The 17,995-nt window shown below is 41.2% G+C and overlaps 1 protein-coding gene across 2 annotated transcripts in view; it reads left to right on the top strand.

The window, feature by feature from the left end:
• Positions 1-17,995, top strand: part of CACNA2D3 (calcium voltage-gated channel auxiliary subunit alpha2delta 3) — an 870,293-nt gene that overhangs the window by 592,463 nt on the left and 259,835 nt on the right. For both annotated transcript variants that reach the window (XM_018038437.1, XM_018038438.1), the window contains exon 13: positions 4,732-4,865. In XM_018038437.1, coding sequence (XP_017893926.1) covers positions 4,732-4,865 — 134 coding nt within the window. The remainder of the gene's footprint in view (positions 1-4,731; positions 4,866-17,995) is intronic.

Below are 17,995 nucleotides of genomic sequence, written 5' to 3'. Positions count from 1 at the left end.
TTTGCAGTTTAACGGGTTGAGGTTAGGTGATTAGATTTGCGTTAAGCTTTGCAGTATACATTATTCATATTGTTTGTATAGTTTTAGCTTTTCTTATTTTTTCTACATCTGCATCCCTGGTCTGTATACTGAAATGTAAGTTAGAACTTTGGCATTGTTTTGGGTAGACTGCTGGTGCTAACTTCTGTGCGTTTGCCAGGAACCTCATAGGGCAATCATATACTTCCCTACCCCATCCTCAACCTGTCCCAGCCACAGAGATATAAACAACCCATTAGGGGTATCTTTCCAACGGAGGCCCTCTGAGCAGCTGTGATGTCCCTTCCCTTTACAGGAAAAGGCATGTTCAGTTGTTAAGAGCAAAGATTTCGGAACCAAATGAATCTGGATTCAGATTGATCCAGGACAAATAACTGAATTGTTTTGTTTCTGTTTCCTCCTTATACAGTGAGCATGCACCCATGTTGAGCTGTTGTGTTACCCAAGTGTAGAGGCAAGTGAATTACAATAAGACCTTGGTGAATGTCTTTGCTTCAGTGATGGCTATCACAGACCTGTCTGCTGGTTCTGAGAATACCACTCTGGATAACATGGGCACCAGCTTTTTGTAACATTTTGTGGAGCCAATATTCCAGTGATAGAGAACAAAATAAACAAATAAATCAGAATTCTATATGGATGAATCTTAAGAAGAAAGTAAAGACCAGGTGAAATGAGAGGAAAGGAGTTCAGACAGCTGACCCCTGAACAGTCAGAGGAGCCATCCTTAGAAAACTGGATAAATGGTGTGCCAGGCAGAGGGTACAGCAAGTGCAAGTGCCTGGGGAGGGTTAAGTGGATGAGCTTGGTGTGGGATAGTAGATGAGGATGAGGTCAACCAGGTAGGCAGAGGCCTGGTGAGGGAGAGTCTTAGAGGTCAGGTAAGAAATCTGGATTTTATGCTAACTCTAAATAGAAGCTCTTTTAAAATTTTAGGCGCTGAGATGATCTGCTTTATACTTTATGAGACTCCTCTGACTGCTGTCAGGAGTCTAGATAACAACGAAGGGGATTTGTGGGGCCAGGGCCTGTTGCTGTACCCTGGGGGAGACACAGTGGAGTCTGGAGTAGGGCCAGAGCAGTGGAGATGGGGAATTAGACTTGAGGCATATTTTAGAGATAGGGCCAGAAGAACATGCTGGTGGATTAGCGATGAGGTGGGTTGAGGAAATGATGGCTGTCAAGGATAATTCTTAAGTTTTTGGCCCAGTTGAACAGTGGCGTCATCGGCTGAGATGGGAAAGACCCCATGGGGGAGGAATGGGTTTGGCCAAGGAAATCAGAAGTTGGCTTTGGACGAGTTCAGTCTGAGAATCCTGCTAGTCATCCCTGTGGAGGTGTCAGGTATACAGTTGGCTATGAGTCTGTAGCTCTGGGGAGAAGCCAGCTTTTTGTAACTTTTCAGAACTTTGATTATGATAAGCAAGGCCAAGTGAGGATGATCCCTCAGCTCCATCTCCTTCCAAATGTGTGACTGTTTTTCCTTCTCACTCCCCCTCTATACTGAGAATCTGTCTCTCCCATCCCCCTCTTTCTATTTATTCCCTCTCTTCTCTTGGGCCTATTTTGGAAAGCCCAAATCGGGGATTTTTACTGTTGGCTTTGAGGATCAGAATGAAAACACAGACAACCGAGAAAAACTCATCCCAAGAGAGGCTGTCTTTCCTGCACATTTAGTACAGGAGCCCAGAGCAGGAAGAGCACCGCACTGTGAACTGCTCACGCGGGTGTCCCCTTGATCCAGAACCATGGCGTGCTCTCCTCTTCCTTTCAACATGGCGACACGTCTCTTGGTTTGTCCTCTGTGGAGCTTGTCTCTGTAAGACCCTTCGTGCAGAGCCAAAGGTTTATCTACTAGAGAAGAGATGAAATGTTTTCTTTCCTATTCAGACACTGTTTACAGTCATGGTCTATGGAGGGATGATAACTGTGGATGCTTGCTGTCATCCAGCAATCTTCTTTAAAGCATGTTTTTCCCGCTGTGCCTCCAAGAGGAGCCACTTGGAAGCCTTGCATGAACAGTGATCTGGATGGAGTGCCTGAACTCTGAGAGAGTGCCACGGTGCACATCTGCCCCACTTCAGAATCCTGAGCTAAAGTACAGTCTCATCGGCCACTGGGGCCCAGTTTCCACTGGGGTGGGCGAGTCTCTGGCCTTGGCCAGGAGGGTGGAGTGGACAGGAGTGACAATGCATGTTAATTAGCACTGTGCAGAACTGTCACCAGGAAGCCAGAAGCCACATGGTCCCAACCTGGTTTGGGGTTGGTACACCAAATTTAAACCAGCTGGCTTTTGTTTGGAAATGCCCTGGGAGGGTCCTAGTCTTTTTTGGATAACAAAAGGGCTGGCATTTCCTTACCCTGAGCCCTGTATTAAACACTAAGAGGTTCTGTAAACAATATAGCCAGTGCTGTGACAGATCTGGCTTCAGAGGCACACATATTCTCTCTTGTTTGTTGGCAAGTAGAAGCTGGCATAAACTTAATTATAAGGGTCCTTATTTAGAGGCATGGGGAGGAAGCATGACTCTATGTCCATCCAGTGTCCCCCAGCTTAAAAGACCTCTGTGACCACTTGCCTGTCGGATAAAGTCTCAACTCCTTACCAAGATCTTATGTGACCATCCCTCTGCCCATTCTTCTGATCTTATACCACCTTACTGCTCATCACTCTCCCCCAGCTTTTTACTCCAGCCATTCTTAACTATTTTCACTTCCTGGAATGGATCTAACTCTGACTTTGAGCCTTTACTTAGCATTCCTTGCTTTGCCGGACACAGTCTTTAACCCCCCTTTCTCTAGCTAACTGGTCCTCATCCTTCAGGGTTCAGCTGCACTAACCCTTCCTCAGGATAGCCAAGTGATTGACTCTGTCTCTTCCATGTGCTTTTCTATAATGTTGATTTTGCTGTTTTGTAGTTGTCAGCAGCCACAGACCTCACAGGCCCCAGGAAGCAGGGGTCAGGCTCATCTAGGTGACCTCTGCTCCACCAGTGCTAGGCACCAAGACTGCCTTCCATAAGATGTTTGAATGGAGGGACCCATCCTGGGATCCAGACCTGTGCTCTGTTCAGCCCTTTTCTTCTAACATTTCCTAACCCATAGCAAAGCCAACAGGATCCCTAGCTGAACAGGAACATAGCAGTGGCTGAGCATAATGGCCTCTTCACCCTCAAGATGATAGCATGTTTAAAACTTTTTATGTTACTGAGAAATCATGTCTACCCAGCATATTCAAAAGGCAGGTCTGGTACCACATGAGGGTTCAGCTGGAATTTCAACCTCAAACACATAAAGGGAACAATTTTGTAGAAGCAGAAGGCATAGATTAAGAGACTTAAGCTTGATTCACCTTCAGTATTTGCCACTTGATACCTGTGAGAATATGGGTGAAATACCTATGCTTGGTCTGCCTCAGTCATCTTATCTTTAAAGTGGGTACAGTCATCTTCACTTCCATCATGTTGTCAAGAATAAATGAGGCTATGCTTATCAAGTGTGTAGCAAATTTTGTGCACCTTAGAAAATTAATTATAGGGGAGAGGGATAAATTGGGAGATTGGGGTTTACATATGTACACGTCTATATATGAAATAGCTAACTAATAAGGACCTACTATAGAGCACAGGGGACTCTACTCTGTACTCTGTTATGATCTATATGGAAAAAGAATCTAAACAGGAGTGGAAATATGTGTATGTATAACGGATTCACTTTGCTGTACACCCGAAACTAACACAACATTTTAAACCAACTACACTCCAATAAAAACTTTCAAAAAAGTAAAAATTATTTGTAATTTTATTATTTATAACTGTTTATAACAATATGTAACTATAACTATAACAGCCTTTAAGTGTTGTGCTTTGTAGTTTTTCCTGAATTTGTAAGTAGTTTATTTGGAAATAAATACACTAAAATGAAATTAGGAAGGGGTTTACAAAATTTTATGTAAAGAGGACTCACTCCGGTTTCTACCAGAGAAGGTGTATATGTATATGTATAGAGTGAGCGACTGACAGCCTGAGGGACTGTTTAGCACAGTTTGACTAAACCACAACAACAAAAAACCATCAGAAAGAAATTCTTCAGTGGATTAATGGGGGATTCTTCTGAGGGATAGAGGCTTCCCTGGTAGCTGGGCTGGTAAAGAATCTCTCTGCAGTGCAGGAGACGGCAGTTTGATTCCTGGGTCAGGAAGATCCCCTGGAGAAGGGATAGGCTACCCACTCCAATATTCTGGCCGGGAGAATTCCATGGACTGTATAGTCCATGGGATCGCAAAGAGTCGGGCATAGAGTGACTTTCACTCTGGGAGATGAGTCTGTGATTCCTCTTTATTTTATTCTTTTTGCTTGACTGTTCTCTCCCACAGTAAAGTGTCTGCCTGCAATGTGGGAGACCCAGGTTCGATTCCTGGGTTGGGAAGGCCCCCTGGAGAAGGAAATGGCAATCCACTCCAGCACTCTTGCCTGGAAAATCCCATGGATGGAGGACCCTGATAGGCTACAGTCCATGGGGTCACAAAGAGTCGAACACGACTGAGCGACTTCACTTTCTCTAATGTGAACACAGCGTTTGAAGTGGGCGATGGTAGAGAGGAGACATGATACTGCTATGGAGACGTGATGTGGGCCTGCTCCTCAGTTGTAGATCTGCCTGTCTTTACTAAAGGTGCTTCTCCATTGGCAGGATTTTTCACCCAGATCTCCACCTTGGCTGACGTGCAGGAAAATGTCATGGAATACCTCCACGTACTCAGCCGGCCCAAAGTCATCGACCAGGAACATGATGTGGTGTGGACTGAAGCGTACATTGACAGCACTGTGAGTACTTGGGGGCTCCAGGGGACGGACAGCCTGAGGGTGCCTCTTGGCATAGGAGAGTATCCTTGGGTTTATTCTGAAAGTTGGTGGTTGTATTGTTTCTCCTCAATAACAGGTTCAATGACGTCTTTCTTTTCGTACAGTTTGCATTGGTCTGTTGGTAAGTGAGGTTGGTAACAAATCTTAATATCTGAGAATGCAGTAGGTTCTTCTGGAAGGTGTCTGGTGAGCACAGAAAAATCACTTTTGGCTTCTGTCTTCTCTACTTTGTTTCCTGTCTCACAAGTGTACAAATTCTCTCATTGTGGCAATGATAACAGACATGTTGGATTCAGTCCTCACCATCATTGGAGAAGCTCAGTCCTAGAAATGAATCTTGGGTCTCAGCTTGGGAATGTGGAACCAAAGCTCAGTTCTGATAGTGAATTGGAGCCACTGTAGAGACCACAGCTGCCTTTTCTTCCCATGGACAAGTGAGAAGATGCTTCCTTGGTGACTGTAGGTAGCAATTGTTATTGAAACTGTGGCCATGGGCTCATTCTAAAGGTAAATTCCAAGCAAAAAAGGTTCTAATGTTGAATTAGTTTAAAGGAAGTAGCATTGCCAATCATCAGGTAATGGCTCAATGGCTGAGTTTCTTGTGTAGTTGCTGCTTGAGTTTTCATAGTGATAATGAGTCTGATGGAGTGGCATTTTTCATTTATGGATTGTAAATGTTCTCAGAGGGCCCCTCTCCCATCATTTGTGTCAGGATTAACATCACAGTAATCACTATAACCCAGACACAGCCATCCTCAAGAGTGACCTCAATGGCTGCTGTGGGCTGGGTTTTCTCTCCATGAATTCTCTCGTTCCTGCTGCTTTTCTGGCAGCTGCAGGCAAATGCAGGGCAGGAGCAGCATGTGAGAACCCATCCTTGGGGACAGCACAGCAGTCTGTACCCACCCTCCCCCTATCAAAGCCTTGAAGCATACAGTGGGACCTTGGAAATATAAACTGGTCAGGAAAGGGTAGCCATCTCCTGGGAGAAATCACCCTGAGCAGAGATGGGTCTTAAGCTGAAAAATGTGGTAGTTCTGGTGTAGGAGAGACCAGGGAGACTGGGATTTTATCATGTTCAGAATCTGACCCCAGTTTGGTTTATAATCATAGAAGTGAAATAACTAAGCCACACCATTTGTGTCAGCATCATACTAGCAGTAATAACAGAATAACAATGGTGATGGTTTCATCTCTTCCTTGTACATGTGGTTGAGTATGGCCAGGGAAGAGGAGAGGAGGAGGGTGGCCAGCCAGGATCAGAGTGATCCAGACACTCAGTGGTTCTTTGTACAAACTCTGAACAGCCAGTTGGGTCTGTCATCTTGTTTCATCCGTCTAAAAAATATAGAAGAGAGTCTCTATGGGACCATGACTTGGATACATAGAAGGATCAGTTGACGTTCCAAAAACACAGACCTACCTACCTATGGAAATTTTGTATGTCATAAAGGCAGCATCTCTAACCAGTGGGGCTAGGATGGGCTTAATAACTGCTTTTGGGGAAACTAGATAGCTATTGAGAAAAAGATAGAATTAGTTATTTTCTTCACATCATGCCCGAGAAAGAAATCCAAGGGAATCAGAGGCCTAAACTATCAAAAATGAAACAATACAAGCAGTAGAACAAAAATCTAGTGAGTTATTCTATAATACGAGTCCAGAGAAAGGCTTTCAACAATGACTCCAAGATCCAGATGCAACATAAAGAAAACTAGGTTTGACTACTAATATAAACAAAACCCAACTTTTGTTAAGTAAAAAAATCGCTAGAAGCAAAGTCAAAAAGCAAATGGTAAAATAGGAGAAAATATATGGAACATATAGTACACATAAAGAATAATTCTAATATGTAAAGAACTTTCCAAAATTAAAGGGAAAACCCCAAAATTCCTATAGAAAAAAAAATGAACAGAAGACATGAGCAGACAATTCCCACAAAAATAATAAAAATGTTTTTTAAAAATATGAAGTATGTATAACTTGATATATAGTAAGGAAAAGGCAAATAAAAGTATGGTGAGATACCATGTCTTTCACCTATCAGAGTACCAAAAATGAAAAGCTTAACTTTGTTGGTGTCGCTGTGGGAAAGAGACACTCGTATGTTGCTTGTGGGATGATAGAATGGGGCATTTCTAGAAAGGAAGATATACATTCACCCTTTGACCCAGGAATCCTATTTCGAGGAATTAACCCTGAAAGTAAACCTCCAACAACCCAAAAATACATATGCACAAGTTTGTTCACTGCAGAATTGCTCGTAATTTCAAAATATTGAACCTGGAGAAGGGATTGGCTGCCCACTCCAGTATTCTTGCCTAGAGAATTCCATGGACAGAAGAGCCTGTGGGCTTTATATAATCCATGGGGTTGTAAAGAGTTGAACATGACTGACTGACTTTCACTTTCAGAATATTGAAAGTTACTTAAATCCTCAACCATAAGAGATGAATTGCATAAACTCTGGTACTTGGATGTAATGGAGTCTTACTATTAAAAATAAAACAGAAAAAAGCCTGCCAGACACTAAAGTCATGTCAAAAGGCCCAAGAATCAGCATGAATGGGCTCTCAGTGGTCAGCTCTGGGACAATTTGAACCTCAACATAAAAAAAAAAGTAGAGTAATGGACTATAATCTGAATAAAACAGAAATCCATGTGTTCTAGATAAATAAACAAATTTCAGAGAGATGAACTACATAGATGATAGAAGTGTGTGTGAAGGAGTGGAGTGTCCAGTGGGCAATGGAAGGCTGCCTGGTGGGTGTGGAGGGAGGGAGTCATTAGATTGAAAACCACCAATGGACAGCCATTTTAGTAAAGAATGATTAGGGCAGTAGTCATCTAAGGATGATAAGCTTAGGGGAAAGTTTGATGATGGGTGGAATATTTTCATGGTCTCAAAGTGCTTCGGCATTCCAGCAAAATCTTGAGTTGGGTCATCAAATTAGTGTCGCCGATGAGAGGCTGATGGACATTGTGCCTTTGGTGAAGGACGCATCACACATATAGAGTATCCAGGCTGGGGTTACATAACCTGAAGATCCTGGAGAGGAAGAGGACAGAACTTTGTCTTAATGTAACATCTAGCTTTAGATAATGTTAATCATTTAAATAAATTGCTCTAGGTTTACTAATCACATACATACATGCATAGTTACACACATATATAGATCAATGCAAAGAAATAGAGGAAAACAACAGAATGGGAAAGACTAGAGATCTCTTCAAGAAAATTAGAGATACCAAGGGAACATTTCATGCAAAGATGGGCTCGATAAAGGACAGAAATGGTCTGGACCTACCAGAACCAGAAGATATTAAGAAGAGGTGGCAAGAATACACAGAACTGTACAAAAAAGATCTTCATGACCAAGATAATCACGATGGTGTATTCACTCACCTAGAGCCAGACATCCTGGAATGTGAAGTCAAGTGGGACTTAGAAAGCACCACTGTGAACAAAGCTAGTGGAGGTGATGGCATTCCAGTTGAGCTGTTTAAAATCCTGAAAGATGATGCTGTGAAAGTGCTGCACTCAATATGCCAGCACATTTGGAAAACTCAGCAGTGGCCACAGGACTGGAAAAGGTCCGTTTTCATTCCAATTCCAAAGAAAGGCAATGCCAAAGAATGCTCAAACTACCGCACAATTGCACTCATGTCACACGCTACTAAAGTAATGCTCAAAATTCTCCAAGCCAGGCTTCAGCAACACGTGAACCATGAACTTCCTGATGTTCAAGCTGGTTTTAGAAAAGGCAGAGGAAACAGAGGTCAAATTGCCAACATCCACTGGATCATGGAAAAAGCAACAAAGTTCCCAGAAAAACATCTATTTCAGCTTTATTGACTATGCCAAAGCCTTTGACTATATGGATCACAATAAACTGTGGAAAATTCTTAAAGAGATGGGAATACCAGAGCACCTGACCTGCCTCTTGAGAAACCTATATGCAGCTCAGGAAGCAACAGTTAGAACTGGACATGGAACAACAGACTGGTTCCAAATAGGAAAAAGAGCACATCAAGGCTGTATATTGTCACCCTGCTCATTTAACTTATATGCAGAGTACATCACGAGAAACGCTGGACTAGAAGAAGCACAAGTTGGAATCAAGATTGCCAGGAGAAATATCAATAACCTCAGATATGCAGATGACACCACCCTTACGGTAGAAAGTGAAGAGGAACTAAAAAGCCTCTTGATGAAAGTGAAAGAGGAGAGTGAAAAAGTTGGCTTAAAGCTCAACATTCAGAAAATGAAGATCATGGCATCTGGTCCTATCACTTCATGGGAAATAGATGGGGAAACAGTGTCAGACTTTATTTTGGGGGCTCCAAAATCACTGCAGATGGTGATTACAGCCATGAAATTCAAAGACGCTTATTCCTTGGAAGGAAAGTTATGACTAACCTAGATAGCATATTGAAAAGCAGAGACATTACTTTGCCAAAAAAGGTCTGTCTAGTCAAGGCTATGGTTTTTCCAGTGGTCATGTATGGATGTGAGAGTTGGACTGTGAAGAAAGCTGAGTGCCGAAGAATTGATGCTTCTGAACTGTGGTGTTGGAGAAGACTCTTGAGAGTCCCTTGGACGGCAAGGAGATCTAACCAGTCCATCCTAAAGGAGATCAATCCTGGGTGTTCATTGGAAGGAATGATGCTAAAGCTGAAGCTGCAGTACTTTGGCCACCTCATGCGAAGAGTTGACTCATTGGAAAAGACTCTGATGCTGGGAGGGATTTGGGGCAGGAGGAGAAGGGGACGACCGAGGATGAGATGGCTGGATGGCATCACGGACTCGATGGACATGAGTCTGAGTGACCTCCGGGAGTTGGTGATGGACAGGGAGGCCTGGCGTGCTGCAATTCATGGGGACACCAAGAGTCAAACACGACTGAGCGACTAATCTGAACTGAAATGTCATGTTTATATAATGGGGGCAGTTACGAGAGGGAAAACCCATGCTACTGCTGCTTTTCCACTAAAGAGCTGACAGAAGAGGCAAAGAAAAGTCTGGAAGCAGCTCTGGCAAACAGTGCAGAGACGTCTTTGAAGTCTTGTGCTTCATCTTAAACATTTATGTGAAATTTGCATTCTGTGCCATGATCATCTTTACTTACTTTAAAATAAAATAATGCTTTAAGTGGCTCATTATTAATTAAAATGCTAGGTCAAGATGACTGAGCTCATTTTTTTCTGTCTCTTCAAGAACCTTTTGATGTACACAAAACTAAACCCCCAGAATTCGCTTGTCCCTGAAGTGATAGCTCAGCACTGCCTCTGTGTTCCCTCTTTGCAAATAACCCTGATAAATTAATCCCCTAGTAGAATGTTCTGAAGGTTCTTTATCATCTTGGTGGTTTTGAGAAACCTGTTAAGCTTGGAAGGACATTGGGAATGCCATATTCCTCTTGGTCTTGTTTGGATGAGGAGAAAGCAGCTGCTGCTCTTCCAAACTAGTCCTCTGGGCCTATAACAACCAGGGCAAGAGGAGATTCCCTTTGCTATTTACATGGAGTAAAAATCAGAATCATATGCTAAACTCACCTGCAGAGTCTCAGTCCTAAGATGAGGCCACCAACTTTGGAACCAACCAGAAGACGAAGAGGATGTGGGAATCAGCAATTCCAAGTTCATTACCACCTGACCCATCCAAGACAGTCTCAATCCAGGATACCTTAATGTTCCAGCTTGTGGTTGTAAAAAAGACGAAACTCAGGAGCACTTGGTGCTGGGCATGGTTACCCCATTTTAATAATGTGCTTTGGAATTTTTTTGATATTTGAACATATTTATTATCTACCTTAGCAACTTTCTTTAGAGTCTTTCCAAGACATTTATTTACATAGTCACAGAATAACAATTTTCTTTTTACATTCATAATATAAGAATTTCAATAAGGTTGAATTAATTTATATAATTATGGTAAAATTACATCTGTTCTTTATCATAACATTTCTGCTAAACAGCAGTGTCTCCAAGAGCCTTGTTCTCCTTGTGACATTGTAGTCTGAAGGTGGTTTTGATTCCATTAGGACTTGTGAACCTCCTGATTTATTTATTATTTTACCAAATACTAAGAAAGTAGGTACTAGTTGATTATCAAGTAAATTTGAACACTTAGTCCCACAAGTTTGCTTAATTAATGTGGTCTTAAAAATCTTCTTTCTGTTTAGTTATCTTGTGGTGAAGGCAAAAATAATTCCTTTTTTGCTTGACTCATCAGTTATGGTTGAAAACCCTGCAGCAACAAACATAAGAATATAATTGATTTAATACTTAAGTGAATAGTTTGAAATGACCTGCGAGGATAGTGCTTTCCCTCCTTATTAATTATACATGAATTTATACAGTTCTGGGTCTGGACAAGATCAAGATAAAAGTTTGTGAAGAGAAGCTGAGTTTGGATTTTTATGCATGAGAATCCAGGGTTGCAATTAATCCAGCCTGATCTAAAATCAAGATGGACAAAATTTTCCTTTCAGGATCCATTCTCCCTGAGTGTTACCACCGGTCTGATTAAATATTCTGCTTCCTGCCTGGCTGTTCTGTTCAATTTGCTTTTGTGGTAAAGCCCAAATAAATGAATTAATGTTAGAAACATTAATTATGTTCAATCTAAGAAGATCTCATGTATTAACTGACAAAACAGCGAACACTAGAACTCTGAAATTCGTGGGCTTCTCATCTGAATACACGCTGTGCTGCATAGTCATTATCTCTTAGGTGCAGAGCAAAAAAGCATTAACAGTGGGATTTGTTCCATTTGTAAGCAGATGACTTGTGTTTTCCAGTTGGGTCCTAATCACCTTGGGGATGCTGCCCAACTTGCTGTGCATCAGACTGAGGAAGCATCAGCATTCCTGATGAACCCCTCCAAGGGAGTTTGCACAGACCACAGTGACGCGCAGAAGGGAAGCAAAGAAATCTTTTAGAAAACAGTGGGAAAGTGACCATTTGAAATAATGAGAATTCATTACCAAGTCCCCCTGCCCCTCCCCTCTGCTGGTAATACAATTCTGTATGAAATTTGTAGGAACTTTCAAACCAATTTAGTTACGTTTACAAATTGGACATGTATCCCTCCTCCTCACCCCCTACTAAGTCCAACTTGGAGAAAATGCTTTGCATTTGATAAATTGCACATTTAGTTTGTTTTCCCATCTCAGAATGGCACCTAGGCCATTTAGGAGTCGTTTGGGTGATTGCTTTAGGCAACAATATCTTACTGCCTAGAAGCAATTACTCGGAGGGTCGAAGCCATCATAAGGAAGTTGTTGGGGCTTAGAAGCTGAATAGACGGTGTTTTTCCCAAGACACCACTGCATATCAAAGAAGTTCAAATCGTCAAAGCAAAAAGACACACGTAAAGAGAAACATAAACCGTCCTGCTGGGTTGTGGAACAGAGAATGCCATCTGCATTACATGGCATGGAGGAAACTGATTACGTTGGGACCTCTATTTCATAGCAGATGGGTTCATTAAATTTAATAGCCTCCAGAGCCTTTAGAAACCGTGTTAAAACCATGCGGAGCATGCTGAGACACTTCACTTCTGGCCCTACAGTCATTATAATTCTGGCATAGACTATAAATATTACAGTACTTTATTTCCATTGAAACAGATTACTATTATAATTATTTTTTTTTGCTAGGAATGGTGATGTTAAAAATGAGTGCATTCTTGATTTCTGGTGCTATTTATATTCATCCAAATATCCTCTTCCATATAATTCTAGATTTTTATATTAAATAGAATTTTTTTAGGTCAACTTTTTTTTTCTACTTTGAATTGGTGTTACAAAACTATGAACCAAAGGTATAAAATTATTTTCATTTATTTAGGAAAGATGTTCTGACACCCTGTATGGATGACTGTCAACTAGTAGAAAAGTTTGGGGCTGAAAATGAAAACAAAATTTTTTAGATTTCAAGTTTTCTTTTTTTTTTTAGATTTTTAGATTTGTTGTTTCTGCTATTATGGTATAATAATTTCAACTATCTGTAATGAAAGGATAGCTTCTGGAAATAAACTCTTAAAATAAACAATCACTAAGTCTGAATAACAATTTAGCATGATAGATTATTCAGCAGTCTTTGTTTACAAGTGACAGTACCAACTCAAGGCAGTAAAGGTCATAAAGGGAATTTGTTGATCTAGAGTCAAGATATCTATATAGTTCTCTCTTGAGGCATGACTAGATTTAGGGATCAATTCTGTTTATTTTGACTTGTTCCTTGACTCTTATTCAGTTATTCCCAGCAGGCTCTCTTTCAGTTCAGTTCAGTTCAGTTCAGTTCAGTTCAGTTCAGTTCAGTTCAGTTCAGTTGCTCAGTTGTGTCCGACTCTTTGCGACCCCATGAATCGCAGGACGCCAGGCCTCCCTGTCCATCACCAACTCCCGGAGTTCACTCAGACTCAGGTCCATTGAGTCAGTGATGCCATCCAGCCATCTCATCCTCTGTCGTCCCCTTCTCCTCCTACCCCCAATCCCTCGCAGCATCAGGGTCTTTTCCAATGAGTCAACTCTTCGCATGAGGTAGCCAAAGTACTGGAGTTTCAGCTTCAGCATCATTCCCTCCAAAGAAATCCCAGGGCTGATCGCCTTTAGGATGGACTGGTTAGATCTCCTTGCAGTTCAAGGGACTCTCAAGAGTCTTCTCCAACACCACAATTCAAAAGTATCAATTCTTTGGCGCTCAGCTTTCTTCACAGTCCAACTCTCACATCCATACGTGACCAATGGAAAAACCATGGCCTTGACTAGATGGACCTTTTTTGACAAAGTAATGTCTCTGCTTTTGAATATACTATCTAGGTTGGTCATAACTTTTCTTCCAAGGAGTAAGCGTCTTTGAATTTCATGGCTGCAGTCACCATCTGCAGTGATCTTGGAGCCCCCAAAATAAAGTCTGACACTGTTTCCACTGTTTCCCCATCTATTTGCCATGAAGTGATAGGACCAGATGCCATGATCTTCATTTTCTGAATGTTGAGCTTTAAGCCAACTTTTTCACTCTCCTCTTTCACTTTCATCAAGAGGCTTTTTAGTTCCTCTTCACTTTCTGCCATGAGGGTGGTGTCATCTGTTCTCTTTTCTGGGTAACAAAGATGGTCTCTACCATCCACTAACTTTCATTATCTTTATAGTCCCTTTCCTTCCAGCATCTGTGCCAAGCCTGTAAGAGATTGTTTGGGTCACAACCCCGTACTGAGAGGAGAGATGGAGTTACTCACTGATGGTCTGAATCTCACAGAGTGGGGAAGAAAACAGTCCCAGAGGGAATTGATACTGGAAGGACAATAGAGTCCTGCATATGGCTTGTTTGTAGAATCCAAAACTAATCTATGACCAAGCTCACATTTCCCATTGGTATGGTGGTATGGTATTCATCATGGTTCCATGCTGTTAGGCACTGGAGCCCTTTATCTATGTTAATGAAATGTTTCCATGGATCCTTGCTAAGTCAGGCATATAGACACAGAGTATGTTGGTAGATAATGTACTATGCCTTTACAACAGGGTACTGGGATGGGTCCAGTTAGGAAAGATTAGGAGGTTGTAAATATGGTTCTATTATAAAACCAAATAGTATTTTCAGATTTTTGGTAAACCATCATTCATGGGTGAAACATAGTCTTCTCCAAGCTGTAGTGCTTTACACGGTGCCCTAGTTCAAACCCAACAGAGTTCATTTTTGAGCAAAGGGTGTAACTTACTCTAGCCCATGGTTCCACTGAGGTCAGATGTCTGCCATCCAGTCAACCAGGGATGAGAAAAGGTCGTGTGATAGAAACAGGTCAGCCAAGGCTGTGAATGGCAGATTCTATAAAAAATCTCTTTCTTACTGGGGTGTCAAAAAGTTGGCATTTCTAGGTCTCTGTCTTTCTGTCTAAGTCTTCTATAAGTTGCATCCCAGCTGGGCTCTAATACTGACTCTTGGGAGCATGTCTCCTTTCCTCTGTTATTCCTAGACTCATGGCTTCATTTTCACCCATGTTGCCCCAACAGATGACCCCAGTTCTCTCTTGCCTCCCACATCTCTGACCCTGCCCTCTCTCCACCCACTGTCCTGCTATGTGGGTGGCAGGAGCCTCTCTCCTTTGTGCCTTAGGAGAGCTGAGGAAGGTATTTTGGCTACCACAACCAAATTTGCACTGCTTTTTTCCTCTTCACGGCCCAGATATTTGGGCAGCTTAGATTCTCAGAGCTGATTCTCATGCTTTAAACTAAAATGAACACATTCCTCTTATTACCAGCATGAAGAACAATTAAAATAATCCCAGAGAGTCAGCCTGTGGCTTGATATCAACTGCCAGTTTCTCTTCTCTTGCTATACGCAGGATTTTCCCCATGTAAAATATTTAATTCTTTTACTCTTAAAACATCAGGCTTGCTGTGCCAAATATAAATGTATTTTCTATGAGGCCATGCCTCAAAGATACCGTAGATAAGAATATTTCAACTGACTTTGGCTCTTAAACTGCTTCTGTTGAGCAGTGTCAGAGGACCACTATTTTGCTTCCTCTTGCCATTAAAAATTATTCCTTCATGGCCTTTCACACCTGCTTGTGAGCAATGTGGCATCTGGGAGCTCCTTGGATCTTAACCTGCTGATGATATGCCCTCCTATTAGACGTCCAGACCAAGCATGAGGCTCCGTGCTAGTTCCTCAGGGGAAATTCTCTCTTGTTCTGAACAAAGAAGGGGGGAAAAAAAGCAAAGATGATAGTTTATTCAGGCAAAAGGAACATGTTTTCAGATCAATTTCCATTATGTCTAATCAAAAAATCTGGAACATCATGTTTGCTGGTGGGTGGAAACAACTATTAATCACTCTTATAATTGATTTCTCTTCTGAGTGATCAAATTAGAGGTGGCCTGAGATGAAGCAAAGCTGAGTACTTTCATCCCACAGTCTGTTTCTCTCCCACTGTTAAGGAGCAAATGTTTCCATGGGAAGGATCCTTCCTTTGAGAAGGACAGGATTCAGGTGCCCTGCTTATTCATCAGTTGACCTCCCATGATGTTCCAATGGAAGAATTTAGTGAGTAGGGGTGTCCTTACACATTAGCCACTGTTAAAATGCAAAATAATTTTAAAACAAGGTCTTGGCACTGCCAGAATTATATCTGGTTGTTGGGTATATGGTTGTTGTTGTATATAGTGAGTATTCAGGAAGTCCTTACAAACAATGTCTTACATTAGTTTTGCATTTACTGGTTTTCAGCTTACTTTCCTGTATGTTACCTCCAAGTGAAGACACTTCATCATGAAAATCATTATCAACAGAACCCCACCGTCACCAACTTCTCTCCCTCACTCTCAAAACATGAGCCATGCTGGTCGCCTATTTTTTGTTTGTTTGTTTGTTTGAATTCCCCAAAACTTTCTCCTTTCTCTGGGCTTTTGAGCAATCTTTTTCTGAACTGGAAAGACTGCTCTTCCATTCTGCTCCTTTACTGGGGGGAAAATTATTCCCATTTTCTATATCTCAGCTAAATATCCCTGTCATATGTCTATTGACCTTCCATCTCAGATTCCTATCTATTTCCTTCATAGAAAGTCTGATCATTTATAATTATAATTATTTTAAGTAAGCACCTAGACATTTTTTCCCCCTTTAAAAGTTGTTTTTGGTTGGTATTCCCAATGATGATGTAAGAACTGGGGCAAAGTCTGTCTTGTGTCCCTGCGACCTTGCTCTCTGCCTGGCACACAGTACCACACACGCAGTATTAGCTCAGGGAAGCCAGTGCGAGATTTATTTTTAGTCATACCACCAGTCTCTTTTTTACTACTTGCTAGAGTTTGTTTCTTCCACTCTACACTAAAGTACAACGAGACACTAAGAACTAGGGAAAAATAATAAAGAATATTGACTACAAAGTAGATGGTGGTACCATAACAGGGTTTCAAATATTATTCGTGAAATACAGTGGTCACGCTTGTCTTTCCTTTTGAATACTTAGCTGAATGACCAAGTTTAGGTCTAAAGCAGCTGGTTTTTCTGAATGCCAGCTTAAGGTACTCAGTGGCAGTCACTGATTTTAGATGGAACAGCGGAGAGCTTCTGGGAGTAAACCAGATTTCTGCAGTGCTCCCTTTCTATGTGTGTTGTTAAAAGCAATATGTTGGGGAAAGGGTTGATTGCTTGAGGCATATTGTTTATACTACATTACTTAGGTCTGATGGAAAAGTTCCTAACGGTGGTTTTCTTGCTAAAGATATGGTTTATGGATGAAGAGTGGAATGTGATTTTTTTGGTCAGGCATCATCATAATTTAGGTGGACTCCAAAGAAACTTGATATTGGGAGAGGCCGGCAAAAATATTCAGGTCCGTGGAACTCCTTTAGCATTAACAGTCAATTCTCCATCAAAATATAAATGCTGTCTGCTTTAAATTACTGTCCTGATTCAGGCCAAGTTAATTACTCTGGGCCAGACTGGAAAGGAAAATTCCCAGAAAGTCTGATATGATAGAATGGTAGTATGTTTTCTGAAGACATTGAGAAATGCTTAATGAATTAGTATTTCAATTTAACTTTTGCAACAAAATACTAAGGGAATGAGAGAGGAAAAAAAAAATCATAGCTTTTTGGCAGCTGTTTGCCATCATAGCACTTGACAATCTGCTTCTTATTTAGTTTTCTGTTATGTGAAAGCATGGAATTCTTAAGTTAAGAAATATTGATCACTGCATGACAATACATATGTAACAAAACTGTATTGTGTTAAAAAAGCTCTCCTTTTAAAGTGAGATTACTGACTCTATTTTGTTATTAAAATATGTGGGTCATTTTACTTTGAAAATAAAGTGGTTTTGTTAAACTTAAATTATTTAAAGGTTAAAATAATCTTAATTTTAACTATTAATATTATTAAGAACAGATTTTTCAACCAAGTACAACTAAATGCAAACAAGAACAAACTTGGAAAAGAAAATTGGTGGCTGGAAATGCAAAAATGTGTTGGGGGCTGTATCTTTGGCCATAATACATAGGTTCACAGCGGCCCTTTGCTATATTGGCAGAACCATACATTTTTGAAGGTCTGTTGATTTCCCCAGACTTCATGGA

This window comes from Capra hircus, chromosome 22 (genome assembly GCF_001704415.2).
Source record: "Capra hircus breed San Clemente chromosome 22, ASM170441v1, whole genome shotgun sequence".
Taxonomy (NCBI): domain Eukaryota; kingdom Metazoa; phylum Chordata; class Mammalia; order Artiodactyla; family Bovidae; genus Capra; species Capra hircus.
This window is presented reverse-complemented; position numbering and strand designations above follow the sequence as displayed.